Source organism: Lagopus muta, chromosome 1 (genome assembly GCF_023343835.1).
Source record: "Lagopus muta isolate bLagMut1 chromosome 1, bLagMut1 primary, whole genome shotgun sequence".
In the NCBI taxonomy this organism is placed as follows: domain Eukaryota; kingdom Metazoa; phylum Chordata; class Aves; order Galliformes; family Phasianidae; genus Lagopus; species Lagopus muta.
In genome coordinates this window covers 44774911-44797764 of record NC_064433.1, presented here as the reverse complement: position 1 = coordinate 44797764, position 22854 = coordinate 44774911, and the positions used below count along the sequence as shown (strand labels likewise).

Here is a 22854-nt window from a genome sequence, read left to right as displayed (position 1 = left end):
TTCTACATCCACTTAAAAGTTACTGCATTGGCCCGCAACCAATCTTGAAACAGAAGCCTAATTGCACTCTACTTCAACAAAAAAACATTGTACTTCAGGAGAAAGCTGACTTAACTCCTTTCTTCAGCCAAAGCGAGAAATTTGATGAATGCCACTAAAGAGCTGTAAGACACGAATCACAACATTTTACATGGCACAGAAGAGGTTAGGCAAACTGGGAAGAAGCAAACCCACAACTTAACTTCTTAGGAACTTCCACTTCAAATGAAATGAGCAGTTGTCTTTGTTTAGAGAAGACAATCAGCTGTATGCACCACAACAACTGAAAGGGATTCTCACGCTGAGCCTGCATGCATGTGTGTCTTTCTAAGAGTGATTACCTTGAGTGCAGGCAAGCTGAAGCCATCCGTGAGATTGTGTGCCTCCTCCTCAGATACCTGCTCTTCACTCAGTCCCAGTCCCAGGTCCTTAAAAGGGACTACACAGATGTAGCTGGTCACGTTGTCGCTCTCAGAGTTGAGAGGGTAGGTTTAGCCAGAGTTAAGGAGGCTAACAAAGTACTTTTGCATTAAACACATAAGGCAAAAAAACACCTAAGAAAATGGCATCCAATCTCTGTTTAGTTGAATCTAAATCCTGTTTAATTGAACTTTCCGTCTTTCTTCACAGTACAGTTTTACAAGCTCATAGAAGGATGAGATAGAACACCAAATAAACTTCCATGTCTAAATGCAACCACCTAGAAAGAAACAAATACAATCAGATTGATGCAAAATCTCAGCATTCCTTTCAAGCGAGGAAATTATCCTTAATCAGTAAATTCCCAATAAATAGCTCATGTCAGCCTCAACAGAGATCAGAGAGAAGACTGATGTTTTGATTTACAAACTGAATGTTTTCAACCTCCCTGGTCACGTAAAGGCCATTAGAAGTACTTCTCTCTTATCCAGCTAATACGTTTTCTGGGGAAGCCACAAGTTCTACTCACTTTCACTCCCAAATTTTCCACCCTCTACATTCTCTTAGGATTGTATTTGCAATAATGCTCAAGAAAGTGTTCTTCGTTTGAGTGGGAGCACACTGCACAAAGGGAAATTTCTGTGGCTCAGGAAACATCAATACTAAGTGCTCAGGCTCTGAACAAACACATTTCTCACTAATTTCTACTCAAAGACAGGAAGAAAGATGCCTGTGAAGTGCTCTCCAGAAGCATGAATGCAGATGAAAATCTGCAATGCAAATGACTCAGTAACACAGCATCTTCTGCTTCACATAAACACAGTGTCAGTGGGGTCAGCTAGTCTGAATTAACCTGAAAGTGTGTCCAGCAGATGGAGCACAGGGACATTAACTCCACCAGAGACTGAAAAAAACAGGTCAAAATCTTCAGGACCTATTATCTTAGAGACTAACCACAGTCTGTGTTAATCTTTTTCTGCAACAGCAAGAAAAACAGTTTGAACATGTGGATTTTTAAATCTATTAAAAAATTACAGGGAATCTCTCAAGCAGATGGTTTGACCAAACGAGTCACTTACACACAGTGCGTCTCAGCTAGGGATTCCCATTAAACTCCCACACTGTCTCCTGCCATGCCCTCTTACTTCCAATAATTTTGGTTAAAAATGTACTGACATTTCCTCAGTGCTCTTTGATCTAAAGCATGTCTTTTTTTTTCACATTGTGAAATTAACTAAAGGGATGCAAGTAGAGTAAATAAGTGTACCTTATTTAAACACTCCTGCTTTTGCAAAAATACTTTTCTCACGTTTAACTTACATTCCTTATTAGCTTAGAGCAAGAGAAGGCAAAGATACTAAATAATAAACTGTCAAATCCAGAATAAAATATATGTACAGTGAATATCTAGAGTCTGCTTGGAGGATGATGATACTTATAAAAAAGCAAAAGGACTAATGCACCCACATACGTAACAATTTAATAGTAGTACTTTGCTCTTCAGAAGTACTTTCCCATCTAAAGATCTAACAAGGCCTCATAGAATTCCTAATAAATCCAAGATGCTCTGTTGTCTCATAAAATTCTGGAACCTGCTGGAAGGGATGAACAAAGCATGTGATGACTGTGATGGCTGGTCAACAACAAAAATCTTTACTTAGATATTCCAGAAGCAAACTTCTGATGTAGGCTTTTAGAGCCCAAAGAGAGTACATCTACTTATTTATTTACCTTCAGCTTAAGGTTTTCTTGTATTAGCTGTCTTTCCTAAGCAAAAAAGTGGTTGCTTTTTATTTTAACATTTCGTGATTAACTAAATTTCTTTTTCAAAGGAGAAGGAATAAAATTTAACTAGATGTAACAAGAGCAAATTTTCCTGAACTCAATGCATCTTAAATACATAGAATGTATTTTATCATCCACTTCATCATAATGAAAGGACATTAAATTTAAAAATATAATAATCAGAATATCCTAAGTGGAAAGGGACCTACAAGGATCATCAAATCCAACTCCTGGCTCCACACAGAACCTCACCGAAATTAAACCTATGACTGAGAGCACTGTCCAAATGTTCCTTGAATTCTGGCAGCTTGGTGCCCTGGGGAGCCTGTGCCAGTGCCTGATCACCTCTAAATTATTACACAACTCAGTGTAGTGCAGTGCAGAGGTTTCCTACACTAGTAGTGACAAATCTGCATCATATCCTGCAAACACCCAACCCAACTTTTAGCTTAAGCTAAAATAAGGATATTGTATTCCACTATACCCTCATTTTTCAGGCTTAAGGAGAAATACTCTTTTCTCCTCTATGGCTGTTTCTTTTACAACTGTGAACAATGCACTCTTGTTGGTATGAACAAATCAGAGTAAGGATGACGTGAGAAAATGCTGAGTAGTTTCTGCAAGTAAATAACTGTCACTTCACATGAAACGTAGAGAATCCCTCTTGTGAAATATTACTGGTCCACTGAGTTTAACAAAAACACTTAATTTAAGCTACAGCATCATAGTATGTTTTTCTATTTTACATGGGAACAAATTGTAATTAGGAAGATATTAATTTATTCAATTCACTCTTAGAAAGTGGCATACCAACCACAAGCAAACACTGGCAAGCTTCTTGTCTTACTGAAGTGAGTAATGATAACATGTCAGGTTTATATGATCTGTATTGCATATCTGTATTTAAACTGTAAAGCTGTGAATGAAGATTTTTAATTCTCTGTAACAACTTCATTAGTCAGATCTCCCACTTACTCATTTGAGATACACATTACCATTACCTTCACTAAGCCTTGATTCTTAGTATATTAGGTAGGAAGATTCAAATGCTATTGTCTTGGAGACTAAGATGCATTTCACACGTTGAATTTCTACTGGAAGATACGTCAAGCAAAAATGCAAAAAAAAAGCAAAAAGCAAAACAGCCAAAAAAACAAACAATCAAGCCAAACAAAAACCAAAACACCTGTTCTACTACATTCCACTACATTCTGCATATAGAATGCTTCTATATAATGCTTCTCTATTTGGTCGCCAAGAATTTATAGACATACAGTTCCAACCTATTTTTGACCATTCATTTCAGCTGGCATTACTACTAAGGTATCTGCATGATAACTTGGTATAATTGAACCTCCATTTTAAAAATCTTTCAAAGACACACACAAATGTTTTTCATATCAGAAATGTACCTGTTTTCTGTTTTTGTTTTTGCTCCAATACAGTCTGAAATACTCTACATTGCCACTTCCTACAGAGTACAACAAAAATCTTGAATTGCTGAGGAGATACAGATTATGATTCAGATTTGATTTTGTGAAGCAAGTGTCACAGTTTGATTTGGAATAGAAAATCCTCACTCTTTTGGCTTATTAATGTAATAAGAGTTTCACCCAGCTTGTCTGAAACAGGAAATCAACTTATCTTTGCAAATGGAGACAGGGAGTGAAAGGGCATATTGTTCTGAGGAGAGGTGTTTTGTTTTTTTGTGTGAGGAAAAAAGATGACTTAGGAATAATCATAAAACAGTACATACATCAAAGGCATGGCCATCAATACCTGGGGCAATGTTTTCAATCCACAGGATCTCATCTCACACTGCAAAGTGCAAAAAAAAAAAAAAAAGAAATACGTTGACTGCTCCAAATCAAGCATAAGACAAAATTTACTACGCTACATTTTCTTCAGTTTTTGTTTAAATATATAATTAGATATACAATTAGATACTGTATGCTTCTAGTCATGCCAACTCTGAATGTCGGCATGAATGCAGGTAGAAAACCATATTAATAGAATATCTGAACGGATGGGTTTTTACAAAAAGGATATTTTTTCAGCATGTACAGAGTAGCCAGTCTTGAAGCTCGGAAGTTGGCTCTGACAGACCGATAGACGGCTTTCCGGAGACCAATAAGATGCTGACTAGGATGCTGTCCAGCTTTATTAAGTGGGCAAGCGGCACTGACCCTGTCAAGCAAACTTGAAAAGTAAAATGTGATACAACTGTACAGATGTCCTAAAGTATTTTTAAAAGATAATACATAAGTTTTCTTTTTCTAACACTATTTTTTTACTCAGTAACTGTCTCTCTCTCTCTCACACACACACACACACACACACACACAAGAAATTCACATCAGTGAATTATTCAGTCAAACATGTAGTTAAGCAGCTAGGATTCCTCTGTAGGCAGCCTGATTCCAGTCCTACCTGAGCCACAGTAAAATTCCTGAGGACATTTGTCTTCTCCAAAGTGTTCCAAAAGAACATAGTAAATGTAGGCAGGCCACAACATTATCTGCCATAAAACTACCATAAGCCCACTGTAAGTTTGCAGATATTTAACATTTGCCTCTTTGCATGCAGATTTGCTCTTTAAATACTTTTTATAGAAAAATGTGCTACTGTTTATTGTTTTTCATGCAAAACACTATTTTTGGACAAACCCCCTGCAGAATTATTCTCTAGGTCAAAAGAAACGTTACTTAAGTGGTGAAATAGCTTTTATCAATCATGCAGTGAATGACAGCAGTGTTTCATGGAAGTCAGACAGGTAACATGAAATGTACACAATTGTATAAAGCATATTTGAAAATATATTTTGGTATCCATATGTTCAGATGAATACACAATTTAAAAGACACCATTTGCTTATTAGACTATACTTCAAAGTGTCTTTAGAACAGTAAGAAATTGTCTAATCTGGAAATAAATTGGATTATGAACTGAGTAAATGTTAAATATATCTACAGAGTCTTAAGACACATAATCTGATGCCAAACCTGTAGCTACAACACTGAAAATGGCCTAAGTGCACAGTTCATCCTCTCCTGCACTGTGTTCACTAGAACCAGATCGGGAATGGATGTGGTGCGGTCATCAAGACTGACAAACTGGTAGGGGATTGGAAGCCTGCTTCTGCTCTCACCTTACTCAGAGGAAAGTGATGAGTTCACCTTGTATCTGTAAGTCAGGACATGCCAATCTCTAATGTTTTCCTAACTTGTGAAGATAAAATTAGAAGCATTCAAGGACAAACTCTTATATCACTTCATAGACTCAAGCCTTGGGTGAACTGTCAGAAGCAGGACCAAAGAGAAGAGTAAAGCTATTCTGCTAGTAAAAACTATTCTCTAGTAAAAAAGAGAAAGAAATTTATGTTCTGCTACAGCAATGCAAGCATTTTCAGCTTCTGCACAACTCATGCAGTACGTGCAGTACTGCCAGTATTCAACAAAACAATTTGTATTGCTTCTTGGGAGGCTTGTTTCAGTGTTGTTTTTTTCTTTTAAATGGAATAATTCTTTATTCCAGTAATGTTAATATAACTTGCTACAAATTTCCATGTGACAGACATGCCATATTCCTAGCTTCCTAGGTTTTCATTTATCTTCCACATACTTTAATTGAACTTACAATATATTATCAGCTTTGGACATCAGCCACAAACAGCAAAAAATTTTAAAAAAGGTTAAAAGTGAATTTCCTCTTCTCTGCTGCTCCATATCCATTTTCCTTGTAAAGAACTATTATTTATTTCTCCATTAGTTTCACAAATCAAGTTTTAAATAGAATCTCTCCTTTAACAAACCTGCATGTACACTTGAATAAAAAACTATTCTTGTACTCTAACACAAAAGCAACTTCTACAGAGATGCTATACACAACAACATACACTCACAGAGTTTGATTCTAGTTGAAACTATATCGAGGTAGTACTTTGGAATAAAGTTAATTGTATCAGTGACAGACAAGGAAATAACTACTTCCTTTTTATTGCTGCAGCCTTTCATTGTATATCCCTACAGTTTTCATTTCATAATTTAATAATGAACATACTTTCATTAGCCAGGAGAAAATCCAGGCTGCAACTCGTGATCAAGATTAATTTGTCTAATTGCAACAGAGACAGAAATACTGCTGTTCTGCCTGAGCAGAGCCCTTTCCTACACTGGCTACATAATTTCTGAAATCCAAATTACATTGGCAAGATCTTGAGCATCTCTGCATCACAGAGCTTTTACTGTGCAGGCTTAAAAGCCAACAGAGGTATTAAACTCTTCTGAAGGCCACACTGAAATCAGAATATTCAATGGTCTTTGAAGAGCAGATTATATAAGAAACACATGACATGGTCCTTACTGGTTTGGCTTTTTTTTTTTTTTTTTTCCTTAAGTGGCTACTGTGTGTTTCTTTTGTTTTGTTTTGTTTGTGGTTTTTTTTTTTTTTTTAGGTGGGATGGGAACAAAGGCAAAACAACATTTGAATCAATTGGTCATATAGCAGTCACTGCCATGCAGTAGTAAACCAATGAACCAATGGAGAACTGACCCAAATCACATCAAGGATAATTTAACACTTTCAGAAACAGCCAAATATTAATTAACAAGGGGGCATGGAGAGTAGAATAAAGCAAAGCTGTAAGTTTACACAAATTAGCCATATGAGAACATAGCAATGGATGGTGCAATAGAGAGAAAAAAACATAGGACACCAGGACCTGGGCTTGCAGAACTATGCTAAGACAGTCAGTCAAAACCTGGACTCGGTATTATTTGTCAGCTTCATTGTCTTTCATTCATAACAAAATGAATTCACAGTCCAGACTACGCTAGGCTTGCAGAATATTCAAAGAGCAGCATATGTATCATGCAACAGGATGCTGCACTACCCAGTTAAAATCCCATTCCTTTAAAGATATAAAACAATACAAGAAGATACTCATTAACTTTCCAGGTGCAACCATTCCTATTGCCTCAAGACTCTCTCTGAACAAGCATTAAGACTTTGACAAGGTTACTACTGGAGAACATATCAAACTTAGTTCCTCTAAGATTCACTGTATCAAAATTCACCGAGAGGGGGTAGCTAGATTTTTGGATCACACATAAAGCATAATATCAAGCAAAGAAGTTCACCGTGCTCTGCAGCAGCATCTCTTACTTACGTGGGTGCTGGAGGGAACACTCGAGTTCAAACTTCCTCCAGACTAAATCAACCCAAAACCTGTATGACACCGACCTCTTCATACTGAGTATGAATGATGATGATTCTGATGAGAATGCTGACATGGCATTCTCCCACTCCATCCACACTATAAAAGCTTTTGAAAAGCTTGCCAGAATTTTAAGTAAAGGGGCTATGAGATCAAGCACTAGCTTAAAGATCAGTCTGTTTTTTGTTAATCTGTTATCTAAGATATGTAGTAAAAAAACAAGAAACGAGCAATTTTTAACACTGACCACAAGTTCATTTGCTTAAACTTAGGAAAAAACCCAAACTTTTTTTCTCATCTGTTATTTGGACAAGCCCTAATAATAATTTCTTTTAAGAACTCATCTGCAAAGATAAGACTGTCTGTTGCTTAACTATACACTTCTTCAGAAAACACAACAAAAAACACAGCTAGGCAGACTGAAGACATGTTTATGCATTCCTAAGGGAGAATAAAGCTAAGTATATTGAAGGTATCTCAAATTCAAAAATTAATTCAAAATGCAAACTCCACAGTTTAAAGCTTGCACATAACAACAAGAGCCTACAAGTTGAGTAGTTGGTCTGGCATTAACCATTTCTGGTGCACACAGGGGAACTTTTTATTGGTTTTAGAAAGAAGTCAGCAGCATTTAGTTGCGGGCATTTCCTGTCTTCTTTAATTTCAAGTCAAACTGACTCAGGCATATGTCTAGAAATAGGTTGCTACAAGGGAAAAGGACATACATGGCAATGAGAGTGGGTCTTGCACACACTGAATATGTTCTAATGTCCTTCAACATAATAAGAGTAAAGTTATCCAAGGAGTGAAATATTACCCAGAGAGCTAAATAACTAGAGAAACTTTAATACCTTAAGTGGACAAGAGGCAAATCCAGGAGTAAATAACTTAAAATTCTAAACATCTTAACAATTGTATGCAAGAAAAGAAAAGGGAAACGTAATTTTTTTGAGGTTGAAAATGACCTCTGAATAGGCCTTGCTAATTGCTATGCTCTCATTACTTCAGACTATTATTTGATAATTTTGAAGTAATCTTGTTTTCTAAAATATGAATGATTACTTGCAGATCAGTTTGGTTACATGGATTTGGTAATATGAAGTACAAAAAACTGTGAAAGAAACAACCTAAATAACCCTCCAGGATTGGTTCTAAGTCCTTTTTTTTTCCTTCGGTATTTCATTGCTAAGACTCCAGGAGATTTTCAAAAATGTAGGTGTCCAGTAAATATTTCTGATACTTAATGCTCCTTCAGGATGCATAGTTTTAACAATGTCTTGTTAGGATTCATACTCGCATGTTGGTGAACACAGCTATGATAATTATACTATTTTACATGAAAGCAAAACTTTAAGCAGCATGGTTTTCAGCAGTTCCATTTGTTATGGGAGACAGTGCAACAAGACTATGTCAGAACACATCTGGCTTAGACGGATCTTGCATTAAAATGAAACGCAGACTCACAGGGTAAATCCTCTGGAAATTACTTCAGTCTCTTGAATGAGCCGTAGAGCTTTCCTCACAAGATTAGTAAAAGCTCGACTATTTGCTACTGTTTCTTCCAGCTGGGTACAGTATTTTTGCAGGGACATTTGTAGCTTGGCTGTCCTCCATGTGGCCCACACTCGAAAGACTGCATACACAAGCAGAACCAGTCCCCACGGTAGCCATGATGACTCCTTCCACCATGAAGGAAGCATAAGCAGGGCACTTACAAAGGCAAGCAAGAGTGAGATATCCCTGCAAACAGAGAAAGTAGTTTCAACCACAGACTCCTGAGGTCAAACAAGCAGCAAGTACATGTAGATTCTTAAGTGAGCTGTAAACACGAGAAAATACTAAGCTGCAGATTAAACGTACATTCACATGATATTACACCTTGGGTATACTCTAAAGAAACATTTATCCAGCTATTTAATGGCAAAAGTAGAAGAAAGACGTACCACTTCAAATGGCCACTTTATTTTATATGACCTTAAAACAAAACAAAACCCACAAAGCCAAACCCCAATCTGACTACTCAGCATTAGAAGCTGGAATGGGTAGGAATGGGAATATCTGTATTTCCTGGTTCAAAAATACATTAGGAAAGGGTATGGGTTTTTTTGGAAACGAAACCCTTGTGTAACACTAGCTTTATTTTTTGCCATTTGACTCATTTAACTCGGATACCAACAGACAACTAATTTTGAGCACATTCTCATGGCATAGATAGAATAATTATTTTAGATTATTTGGCAGCCTCTGAAAATCCTTTAAAAAAAAAAACCCGACAGAGTAATTAGTATCTCAGTTCAGTTATTTCTAAAGAACATTTCCAAAACCTGGTAAGGCTGTTATTTTCATCTAGAAAGAAATCTACAACAAGTAACTCCTAAAAAATACACGGTGTTTCACATCTAGTATTATAGCTGCAATTTTGTAAAATTGTATCAGTCTTCACAGAGATGGACAGGATATGGGTTTCAACCTACATAAAAAACTTCAATCTTTGAAGTTTTTGAAATGAAAATATCATTTTTCTCCCCCCTAAAATCAAACATGGTGCTGGATTTTCTAGTTGCTGGACAGTTCTGTAGTCATTTTTCAATTAGCTCACAAAAGCTAACTCTTTAACTCTTTCGCTCTAGTGACAGGTTTCAGCAAAGGTGCAGTTAAAGTATTACAGGAACATAAATAACTTTAAAGAAGGGACACACAGTCTGTAACTTCATTAGCATATTTGAAAAAAAAAAAAAAAATCTGCCCCAAAAATCTCCAAAATGAAAGACTGGAAGGGGTCAAAGAGACCAGCTTCTTGATTTTCAGTTTCTGGTTATCTAAATCATCACTGACAGCCCCAAGAAGATAAAGACGATGCCAAATGCACCCATGTAGTTATCCCTACTGCTAAGTATCCTCAGAGTTCCAAAGATTTCCCCCAAATTCAGTCTAAATATTTTGGAAATGAATCAAATTATTTTTCTTCATATCTTTTGCTTTTCTGCGCACATTGACATTGCTTCCTTACTACTTTCTACTACCCATAAGACTGTTTCATCCCACATAAGTTTTCTCCATGCTGGACAAACAATCCTTCCTACCTCAAATGTTTTTAAAACCAATTCATGGCATCTGTTAGGGTTTATAAGTACTGACTTACACTTATGTATCTATCTCAGATTAAAACTGCTCTTTCAATAAAATGCCTGAGGCAAAAACATGTTTATCCATATATGTGAGTAGTAGTGGACCAAAGACTCAAAGATCTGAGAAAAAAGAAGTTACTATATTGCTGCATTTTATGTAAAGAACATACAATATTTGTTTGTTGTTGTTTAAGAGCGAACACTGTAACAGATATTCTCTGTACAATACCAAATATTAGGAGTTGCTAGGGAGCGTAGTGTTGGAAGCTGTCCATTTTCCTGTTGCTTACACTGCCCTGCAGACAGGATACTCGGGTCAAGGAACTCAATCAGTTCCACATCCTCCTGCAGCAGAACTTCCTGTTGCAGGATGGTACGGAGCGTGTCAAATCGAAATCCAACATCCTTACCACAAATAAGCAGAAGAAAAAACAAGTGTTAGTAAAGAACATGTAAACTCTTAAAATTAAGTTATGATAACAAGGGAAACATCCAGACACCCTACACTTCACTGGCAGCTAACACTTCCTGAAGATTCAGAAATATTTCAGGTATACCAGTAGTGGCTACCTCACTTTTCTAAACATGCTTAAATTTAAAAACTAATTTTCTATCTATTACTTCAGCCTAGCAGGGTGTTTCACATTGACTTGTGATCAGATCTAGACAGTAGTGATATCTAGAAAACATGTTAAATTATGCCAAAATATTGCACCAAACTATCAGTACAGAACCCTTCCAATTGAGAATGTTGTATAAGCACCAAAACTGAACATGTGGCATTTTTGCATCTAGCTAGATTACAGGAAGGAAAGGAGAGCAAAAGTTAACAGAAGTTTACAGAAGTTTGACATTTCACGTTACAGAAGCTTTTTAGTCTGCACTGACCAAATTAGATTATTTATGAAAACCCAGGCTTCCACAAACTAGCTAGTTAAATTCTTTACATTGATATTAATCCAGACTATTTGCACTCTACATTTACTGGAAAACACAGTTTTAGGGCTGTGTTCAAGAGGAAACTGCCATCCTCCAAAATATCCTGTGTCATTTTGTTACCCTAAAGTAGCAGGCAGCAGAAGAAACATTTTCCATATTCTTTGGTTGCATTTCTGTCTCAAGAAATTAAGGTTAGAAAAGCTGTGAAGCCAAAAGTTCTAATTCAAAGAGAAACAAGGAGGAAGGGAATTAAAAGGACAGTCAGTAACAAGATGTTGCAGAGATCTTGCCTCTTCAAATGAGGGAGAAGTGATAGCAATCAGATGAAGTCTTAGAAATGGAAACTCCTAACTTCTCATATAACTCAACATTTTTTTCCCCTAAGTTACAATATAGTGATTCATTCTTGTATCACAGTAGAAAAAACAAACTTCTAACTGTTAGATTCCATAACAGTCTAACGCAACATTTCCATGGTGGCGCATTAGTTTACTTTGCTTTTCCCAAATGCAAAAGCACTATGGAGAATAGAGCAGAAACAGAACACATAGCCCAGGACAGGACCAAGAGTGGTGGAGCTGCCCAAGCACACTGCTACGCCTGAGCTAAGAAGCTGTAAGAGGGCAAAGCGACACTAAATGATGCTCTACAGGCTTTCATCTTGAGCTGTGTCTGCAAGTCACTGATTGCAACTTAGGGACTTTCTCAGTGTTTTTGCAGTGTCTTCCACTGACTGGGGCAGTTTTAATGTGAATTAATTCCTTTCAGCTTTCAAGAATTTATTTAATTTCTGACCATCTCTTCCACACTGTGAATATATTCAAGCTGGCTGCTGGCAGTTTTCCTTCACTGTATGCGTGCCCAATTTGCCATGCATCCTTACCTCTGAGAACCTGAAACAATATTGCCTAAAGATTAAGTAAAACTGCTAGAAGGAAAAAAAAAAACACAACAGAAACTAAAGATGGTGCTTGGAAGAGAAGGTACAAAGGAGGGGAAGACCTGTGGATTAGGAAAGGAAATTATAAAAAAGGAAAAAAAAATCTCTTACCAATCGGTGCAGTATGTCATCGTTTTTCTTATACTGTGGAAAGGGAAACCAACTTCTGAAGAACTCAACTAGTTTTGACAGGATGCTTTGCTGAAAGGAACAGAAATTCTTTCCATTAAAAACAAAAAAAAGGAAGAAATAACAGACAGACAATTTCTTTATTTCTTTTCTTGTTAAATCAGACACATGTACCTGCAAGGAAGTTTCCCTTAGTCTATTTGGCCTAACTTCAGAGTATGGGAACATCTGCTTCCGCTCAGTTTGCCTGTACACAAGACTGTGAAATAAAGCTTCATTCACCCCACCTACTGAATGTAATGAATTGTTATGCTGTACTGTTAAAAATAAATACAGCTAGAATTTGTTTTATCTCAGATTGGCAACAACTCAGTACAAAGATTTTCTCTCTTCTTCAGGATAAAAAAAAGCAGCAGTGTTAAATGGCTGATTGAAACTGAAGTAGAAGACTGGGAGAGGAACAACCTCTCCTTGGAGGACAAGGTACTGAAAGATGAGTGAACAGAAGTAGGGATGCATGATTTTAACAGGAATTGTCTCAGAAACTCCCTGTCACACCAGCACTTGCTATCAGCTACTTCTCTCCCCATATTGCCTCTCCCATGAAATCTAAATACACAGCTTCATCCAAGCTGTAAATGTAACTTTGAGCAACACTAATTAGGGGAACCTGCTCTCTGTCACCACGCATTTTACTCGCACATCTTCCTAAAATACATGAAGATATCATAATTAAATAGATGCATGACTCTGCTTCCCTCTCCAGACTTCTCATGAAAAAGGCAGAGTTTTGGACAGACACTCTACATCTACTTTCCTCAGACTGAGCTGTCAGGAAATATTCTTCAAAGTATTTACCTCTGACTATTTCATGAATTCTGAGGCCCTACATGTTAATTTTCAAACTGCTGACACACAGTACAATCAAGTGAAATGTAGGGCAAAAAAATTTGAATTTTGAAGCACCTACATTTTGTGCCATACTATTTAAAAAACAGCAAACAAACAAAAAAACAACAACCTCACATCAACAATAAAAAAAATCGTAAGAGCTTAGTCTATAAACGGTATCTGCATTAAATCAGCTTCTTCCTTTTCTTCTCTCTCTCTCTTTTTTAAGACAGAGAAGTGTAAAAACAGCTGAAAGGTCACTTGCCCAGAGGAACCGACACTGAGCCTCTGATTTCAGGATTCCAGGTACAACCCTGTTCCAATGCAAACTACAGAAATGCCCCTGAAGCAGCTGTGTGATAAGAGGAACACAAACTTCTCCATCATGCTTCCAACTCTAAGGCTGGAAACGGAAGAATAAAATTAAACAACAAAAGTACTGAGCTGTGCTCAGCCTGGGATTTTTTTCACGTAAGGCCAGTGATGGGAGCTAGAACAGACACACCAATCAATTTAATAGACCTCTGAAAGGCACTGACAGAAGTTTTGATACAGAGCAGAATGGCTTTGAACAACACCAGAAATTGTCTCTCTGCAGCCTTTATGATTCACAGAACAATTTTTGAATTAACTCACTTTTGCATCCACTTAGGTAACCTAACTCAAGTTTTTCTTGCATGCACTTTTCAGTATACAAGTTAGAACTACAGACCCGTGTCAAAAAGAATTAATAGACCAGTAGATAGACAAACTGACAATATGGTTTTTGTAATGATGCTTCTTTCCAGAACACAGCTATCACCAAGCCTTGTTAAAGGGGCTACTCCTGCAATTCACACAACTTAGCCTACAGAATAAATGCAGATGGGGATTTCAAACATGTTACAGAATGTAATTTCAAGTGCAACACGGTCAAGCTATCAAAAAATAAAAAGGCCTGTTCTCCTACTATTCTCTATCATCACTATCAGTAATGCTGGTAAAAGCAAGAATCACTTTTGCTGTATGGGCAAAGAATTCAAGGCTACTCAAGGGCACTGCCATGTGTCTGAGGGGGAGAAGGGTGTCACAAACTGGAGCAGTAGATGATATTCCAAGGTAGAGTTTCTTGGGAAGTGGTGCAAACAAAACAAAATTATCTGATGACAATTTGTGGAAAATTGAGATGAAATAAATAAAGCCATTGCCCTACATTTGAAGAGCAAATACTTTGTTCTACATCTGAGCCGCAGGCAAATACTTTGTTCTGAAGCACTTGCCTTAGAACAGTGAAGTGCAAAAGGAGCTGTTCATTTAAAATGATGTCTCTGGGAGCTTTTCCACTGCTTGGCCTTGTGAAGTTCTTCTGTTTCTATCATAAGCATTTAAATCTACACCAAAGACAGTTTTAAACTGCTACCAGCTGACTAAACTAGACTGTAGAATTACTGAAAAAAACCAGACTGATGTGTTACATAACTGTTTGGTTTACTCACCATGTTTTAGATTAAAAATAAAAATATGAGCTTGCATAAATGCTCAACAGGCATGTCACTGCTTGAAAACAAAACAAGACAACCCACTGTCTTGGGCTGTGACCCAGTAGAGTGCAGTAACACATTCAATTATTCAGTTCCCTGGAACAGTGTCTCACAGTTTGCATTCCCACTGGGAGTGTTACTGACAAGTAAAACAACTTGCATCAACACACAAGTCAGGTCATGTTGCTAGTGCTTCTGGAGCATCATTCTTACAACATCAGAAAGCAAGTCAGCCAAATGAATTCTCTTAATAAGCTTAATAAGTAATAATAATTAAGTTTATTACTAAGCTTAATTGGCAGAATTGAAGATATCCACTGTCTAACATTTAAAAAGTAGCACAGAACATCAAACATTTTAGGATCACTCATTTTGAACCTAAAATAAAATTATTAGAAATATTTCTCTTCTATGCAGGGTGAACTTGAAATGGCAATTCAGCAGTATCTAAAACACCATCATTAATATTGGTGCCTTCCAATTCTGTGCAGCTCAGAAAGATGTTAATACTAAGCAGTAAAATCTTCCAGCTACTCCAAGCTGGCCTTATGTAGGTGGAAGCCATAGGCAAAGGCAAGGACCTGTCCCTCCTTTCCAATTTCTGTGGATGGCCTCAACAGAATGCTAAATATCTGCCTCTAGTACCTGCCTTGTTCTAGTGATAACTGTCACATTGGAGTCAGGATGAGGTGAGAGTAAAATCAGTTAAGACACTCAGATATGCACAGCAGTCTAGGAAAATGAATGAGAAAGGAAAAATGTATACGAAAGAAGCATATTCCTTAAAGATCAAGCAGAATTGCACAAATAATTCTGGCTTAATTCCAGAAAACAAATCTAAAGCTTCCTTTAAACAGTGCTTTTGAATATCAAGTGACCATGAGATCAGAACTTCGGCTGTAACTTTCTCCTGAGATTGGTACAGCCAGAAGCACTGCAACTGTAATTACCATGCTAAACCACTTCTCTATACTCCCTCAGCCCTCAGAGCAGCCTTGAAGTACCTTTACAGCTTTTCATTTCAGTGTTCATTAAGACCACAATCTGATTAAGGAAACAAAACAAAACTAACCAACCAAAAAACTAATTAAGGTACACTTCAAATTCAGCTGATGCCTTTATCTCTCACTAAGCCTGAACGATATGCTCTGCTTTGTAGGAAAGCAAAACACAGCAACGTTATTATCAGTCACTAGGAACATCTTTATCTCTTAGATTTGTTTTTTCAATTTACTAAGATCCCACACTAGATCTTTACCTTGCCAAAATACTGTTGTATGTCACAAGATTGTACCTGAACAGGGATCCCCCTTGCCTTACAAGAGGAGTAAACAATCCCAACTCAAAGACATAGCAACACTGCAACTTTTCTAATACGAGTTTTCCACTATCAGTCAGCTGACAACCTAGAAAAAAAATATTATTTTACTTTTTTCTTCAAGAACATCATTTATCTCCTTTTCTACTCAGAACAAATCCTGTATTTAGCAGAATGGGATGAAGATGGAGAAATAAAGAAGAATTGGATGCTCCCCCTAAAACGTAAATCACCTTTTAAAGAAAAGAGTATTGTTTCAGATGCCATGGTGTTTCAGATCCGTTAGAAAACGTAGGAAAGACAGATGGACTATAGTAACCAAGAAAGCCAAAACTCTAATTTGTTATGCACTTGATCTGTACTGCATTTAACTCTGAAGTATCTTTTAAAGTTGAAGCCGTTTGTAAACTTGCTTTTCACAATAGAAAGAAAATAATATCCATGTACTAAGCATTGTTCGACAGGGAACACCTACTGTATTCATGTTATTTATGCTATACTAAAGACTCAGCTAAGATCATTTCACATTAGGAGGGGGTACATATTCAGAGATTGGAAACCACTTGCTTCCCGGATATTTTATAATGTCAGGAGACTACATCAGCAAACAGTGAGAGAAGGGAAGTGATAATAGTCCGACCTAAAAATGAGGAAATGATTGGATGGGAATTGAAATGATTTGCCTGTACATCACAGAGAAGTTTTAACAAAGGCCCAGATCCTCCTTATTTCAGTGCACTTCTTCAAACAAGCTGTCTCTCTCCTTTTGAAATATTCTGCCAAAAATGGGACACAAAAACAGACTTTCTGACATTAGATTACAAAAGACATTCCCAAATTACTGAAACAACAGTTAGAAGAACCTACAAAATTTTATCACTACCAATTACACAAACATTTCTTCCTTTTTTCCCCACATGCATCCTTGTCTAGACTGAAATGAGACAGTATGAATGTCATCCTGGTATTCGTAAGAAATGTGCAATCCATTTTCAAACGCCCTGTGCTTTCAAGTAGCCCAGCAAGCCATGATGAATTACTTCTACAGCTGACGTAATACCAGAGGACTTCCTCCCAAAGCAGTAAAATATTTGAAGGGGAACAAAGGGAAAAAACCCAAACAACAGAATCCTTGAGGCTTTTAAAATCAGTACATCCTTACACTTTTAAGGTTCTTAACCCTATAGCAGTTTCGCATTAAATTCAGTGGAAGACACATACATGAACATAGAATCATACAGCTGTACTGACTTCCATAGTTGCATTACTTTATTTTTCGTAACAACGTGCACCATCTCCAGATCAGAAAAACAGCAGTGATATCCACATCAATTCACAAACTTCTGAAGCCTACCTACCTAAGACCCCACACAGAGCAGAACAGATTAAAAGACCTTGAAATAAAAATGCCTGGATCTGACATGAAGGAGGAACAGGAAGGACACATTCAAAACTGAAAGTTTTATGCTGAAATAAAGCCTACCTAATTGCAACTATTACCCGACTCATTCTTGGAAGCATCTCAAGAACTATTTGGGAAAAAAAAAAAAAAAAAAAAGAGAAGCCTAAGAGAAATATCAGCTCACCTCATTCACTATATGATCCCCCCATCCACCACATCCTGCAGGGAGACCTTCTGGAGAGCTCAGGACCACTTGTATCACACTGCTCCCTAGTTCACTGCCAGCTAATCAGAAAGGTGGAACATTGTGGAGCAGGGAAGCAGCAGAGGTTACAAAAGAGAGGGAAAGGGTTGTGAACCTCTGATTTGAGGACAGTCAGACAGACTGTCTGACTATGGAATTTTCTATATACTTGCTTTTTTAGGATCAGCAAAGAGAGTTGTACATTGGTTGCCTCAAGACTGGAATTTCCTCACCCGCACTAGAGATCATCAGCTGAACCACATGGCCTACATGCTATCAATAAGAGTAAAATCACATTTATTTTTAACAAGGAAAACAAGAAATGAGTAGACCATTGTATGTGGTAAGTGGCCAAATTAATGCTATAAAATATTTTACAGCATTACCGTATTTCAGTATTCTCCAAGCTCTTAATTCTCAAGAATACTTTTAATACAAAAATGATCATAAAAATTCATTAGCCCTTATTTAAAATAATAGAAAAATAAGAAGTCTGAGCTTATGGACCTTGTCAGCTGTTACTGTTATAAAATTGCCAGAACCTAAGCACTGTTCTACTTTCTCCTTCAGATTGGCTCTGGTATTTCTACTTCCCAGAAATCCTCTTTCTTAGTATTTTGTTACATAAGAGGCGACATTTAGGAACTGAATGATTGAGAAGGGTTGGGACTTATAAACATTTTGTTCCAGAAAATCACAGGTGTTATTCATAGAATTATCATCCAAGCCACAGTAATAATATCCAGTAAATAATGTCATTTACAACTCTTACAGAATTTACTATCAAAGCATTTTTCTTCCCTAATTCACATAAAAGCAAAGAACACCTCAAAATATAATGGCAGATCAGATATTCCTAAACATATTTGCAGACAACACATGAAAACTGTTACTATTAACTTTTCCTTCTAATTATTACAGTAAGAATTCCATCTTTATCCTCTCCAATTATGCCTATCTGTGAAGTAATGTGGCTCTCTTTGGGAGGATAAATATTAAGAAAAAGGAGAACACTCACTTTCTGGGCAGTGTGCACAGTCCTCTCTCTCTGGCCTTCCTCTACTGCACATTGCTTTGCCTTCTGTGACACAGGTGAACATACTTCAAAATCAGTGTGTCCCAAATCCTGCAGATACTCGTAGAGTGGTGAATTCTGAAAGAGTTAAAAAAAAAAATAAAAGGAAAAATTTGAGAATACCAACCAACCAAAAAAAACCAAACCAAAACCAAAAACCAAGAGCAAAAGATATTCCCTATTTACCATAAAATATGACTATAACATGATGAAGCACAGTTAAACAATGCAGTCAGCAATGAGGCATGTAACAGGAAAAAACCCACAGTGTCACAGCAAGAACAAATAAGTCAAACCTTTGTTTTCAGTCTCCCTCAAGTTTTATCTTGACTGCAGTGAAAAAGGTTGCAAAAGTCAATATACAGTGTGATGAGAAACATACAACCAACTTCTTTCAAAGACATATTTTTCCAGGTTACCCAAAGATTTGTGGAAATCTTTTAGAGTAAACATGAGATTCTGATCACCACTGAATGGACTTTTACATTTTTAAATATTTACCTATACAGACTTCTGCATTCTCTTTTCACCCCTAACTGGATATCTAGATTTAAACAACTGTTATTTGCCAGCATTCACGCATACAGTAATATTTATTACATATTTGATGAAGAGTATATTTACAGTGACTCCAGTCCTACACAGTTGATGTAAAGAGATTTCGCTTTAAGAAAACTTCTCAGTCCCATTGCTTATAAATTTATTTTCACTCTTTACCAACTTCCCACAGTAATCTGCAACCAGGTAAGAACTGCGTAAGAAGAACAGAAAACATCTAAAGAACTGTAACTTACTATCAGGGAGACAACAAGAACAGTAAGAAGTAAAAGTTCCACTGTAACTGGCAAACAATTGTGGAGGTCTGCAGAAACAAGCTGTGAAAATAGTCTCTACCATGACCAAGAACCAACATGAGCAAACCTCAAATGACTGCCTGCTGTACAGAAAAACTGAAGCAATCATCAATTCTAGCTTAATAAATGAACTTGTTACTGGCAGGGCTATTTCTAACCCATCACCAAAGTGCTATTTGGACCAGTCTTATCTACTGAAAGCATGCAGATGCACACTTTTGCATACTCCCCTTGAGTTACTCACATCAGATTCAGAGTCCACTCAACCTGAAACTCAAACATTCATACCAGCTCACAGTTCTGTGCAGGTGCAGGCAGTCCCCTCACCCATGACAATGATGCTGCAAAGCACTACCCTACGTTAATGACTCACTTCCTTGTGGGAATTTTTCTAGTGTGACACCTCCTGTCATTTTTCCAAGGATCCTTTCTTCACCATCAAGTACTTCTTCAAGTGCAGACAACCCTGATTAAACAATTCAATCCTAGACTGGCAGGAAAGAAGCTATGTTTCTCTAAAAGTGCAACATGCCTCTTCACCAGAATTACTTAATTAAAATGCAAAAGAAAACATAATAGACTAGAATACTTCTTTTACTTAAGGCAATGTTAAATTACCCCAGTAACTTCAGGACAAAACTTCAAATGGAATGGACATGCATAACCATGTCTTCTGGAAATGGTCTCCACACAAAGCAGGCGGTACACTGCCAGCACACCTGAACAACTCAAACCCGCACACACTGGAGGCTCTTAAGGTAGCATGGATATTTCAGACAGAATCAGCAAGAGCGTTTCAAGTTTAGACAAGTGGGTGTAGACAAAACTCCAGGAATTACAGGCCTATTGGTCTGACCTTGGTACCAGAGAAGGTAATTGAGAAGGTCATCTGGAGTGCCATCACTCAGTATAGATAAGACAAACAAACGTTGTGAAGCCAGCATGGGTTGATGAAGGACAGGTCCTGCCTGACTAGCCTGATCTACCTCTATGACACTTAGATGAGGTAAAGACTATGGATACTTCAATTTTAGTAACACGTTTCATATTGCTGCCCACAATATTCTCCTGGTTTGGACAGATGTACAGTTCTGTGAGTTCATCTGGCTGATGGCTGGGCTCAGTCACAGTGAATGGAGTTCAGTCTGGCCTCACAGCATCCAATGAGGCTCGGTGCTGAGTGCTACATGTGGGTCATAACCACAGCAGTGTGGGTGCCCAGCAGAAAAGGGTCTGAGGGTGTTAGCTGACAGCTGCTGAACATGAGCCAGCAGTGTGGCCAGGTGGCCAAGAAGGCCAATGGCATCCTGGCCTGCATCAGAAATAGTAAGGCCAACAAGACTAGGAAGTGACAGTGCCCTTGTACACAGCTAGTGAGACTGTACCTGAAATACTGTGTTTTGGCGTGAAAACAAACCAAGAAGTTTAAAGACTATTTCACCTCAGTAATCTGCAAATCCAAAACAGCAAAAAAAATGTTTTTGCTGTCTTCAGTGACGACAATCATCTCAATCACACCTGCCACAAGCAGGACACGAGACTATTCTTCTCTTTATTGATACTCACCTAAATACGGACAGCTGTCAAAATACATATACCAAGGGGTTTGCCCACTATCTTAGGGCATATCTTCTGTATTCTGCTTTCTTCCCTGCAGGGGCAAGGCTAGACAGAATCCATTCAGCTAACCAAATAATGCTAGAGATGCTGGTGATATTAACAGCTCTCTGTTGTGGAAATAAGGTAAAATTACTTCTCCTTCTGGGTCACTGCAGAAAGGCCACACTGCTGATAGCTCGTCGTTACAAGGGATTCAAGCAAGCACCAACCAACTTAAAGGAAATGCAAACTATGTTTTTGCTAATGATCCAAAACCACCACAGAGCAAATATTTAGTACAAAGAAAGCAATCTGTCAGCATTCCAGGAGAAGAAAAAAAAGAGTTTTTTTATTCTGATTGTGTAAGGTCACTTTAAATGTGCAAGGCACAGGAGGGAATGATACACTATGAGATCATTTTCTTAAAAGCTGATCAAGAAAAACAGCATAAAGCTGTTTAGATTGGTTCCATTTCCCCACAGGAATGGATAAAAGAAGGCAGAGGAACGGACAAACAGCGAGAGACTCTGTCCACTAAAACCAGAGAGAATCAGCTAAAATCCTGAATGCTATATTTAGTAAGTGAATTATTGCATAGACCTAAGAATGCCTGGCTCTTCTCTCTTATTTTTACACTACATTAAAACCACACAGTTAACTTCGTGTAATTTCTACTGCACAGAAATAAAAATCTAAACAAAACAAATCAAACAGTTCTTCAAATGTTAATGAAACATTAGACTGTAGTTGTGATGACGATGTCATCTGTTCTTGTAATCAAGGTAGAATACAGCACCTTACTAGGTTTTAAGTAAAATCCTTCTGATTAACTTTTCAAAGGATTTTTAAATGTCCCCCTTATAGTTTGACTTCTTTGATTACCGAATTGGCAAATTATAATTGATTAAAATTTAACTTGAATGTTTATCACATATTCCTTCAAGTAAACGTGAAATGTTCTCTGAGTTTCTCAGGAAGAACTTAGACTTTGGCAACCCTCTTCTAGTACACCGTCTCTGGCCACCTATTTCCTCTCCCCTATTTTTCTTAAGAGATTATTAGCTAAATTTACAGTCCACACTGTAAAACCTCATTTTTATTAACTTAAATGAAGAAGAATTATGCCCTGTGCTCTAAGAAAAAATACCATTATTTCCTTTTTCTAAATCCATTATACTATATGAGGTGTGGGTACAGAAAGAACTAAGAAGTGGGTTGAAGCCTCTTGTGAAATGGGATTATGAAGAACTTCCATTACAAGTGAGCTCTCTTGCATAGCCCACTCAGCTTTACAACTTGTTCATTAATAAAATTTGAGGTTTACAACTTCTCTTTTATTAGAAATATCACCTACGT

The 22854-nt window shown here is 37.3% G+C and overlaps 1 protein-coding gene across 7 annotated transcripts in view; it reads right to left on the bottom strand.

Annotated features, from left to right (window-relative positions):
- Nucleotides 1-22854, bottom strand: part of VEZT (vezatin, adherens junctions transmembrane protein) — a 132416-nt gene that overhangs the window by 99250 nt on the left and 10312 nt on the right. For 4 of the 7 annotated variants that reach the window (XR_007376857.1, XM_048943823.1, XM_048943854.1 and 1 more), the window contains exons 2-7: nucleotides 18989-19123; nucleotides 12578-12667; nucleotides 10817-10992; nucleotides 8924-9199; nucleotides 4294-4443; nucleotides 381-528 (exon numbers count right to left, since the gene is read on the bottom strand). Coding sequence is in view for 6 of the 7 variants with exons in the window: in XM_048943823.1 (XP_048799780.1) it covers nucleotides 381-528; nucleotides 4294-4443; nucleotides 8924-9199; nucleotides 10817-10992; nucleotides 12578-12667; nucleotides 18989-19123 (975 nt within the window). In the remaining variant the exon portion in view is untranslated. Of the gene's footprint in view, nucleotides 1-380; nucleotides 529-4293; nucleotides 4444-8923; nucleotides 9200-10816; nucleotides 10993-12577; nucleotides 12668-18988; nucleotides 19124-22854 lie in introns of those variants that run through there. The other 3 variants (XM_048943835.1, XM_048943865.1, XM_048943844.1) reach the window with 2 other exon arrangements.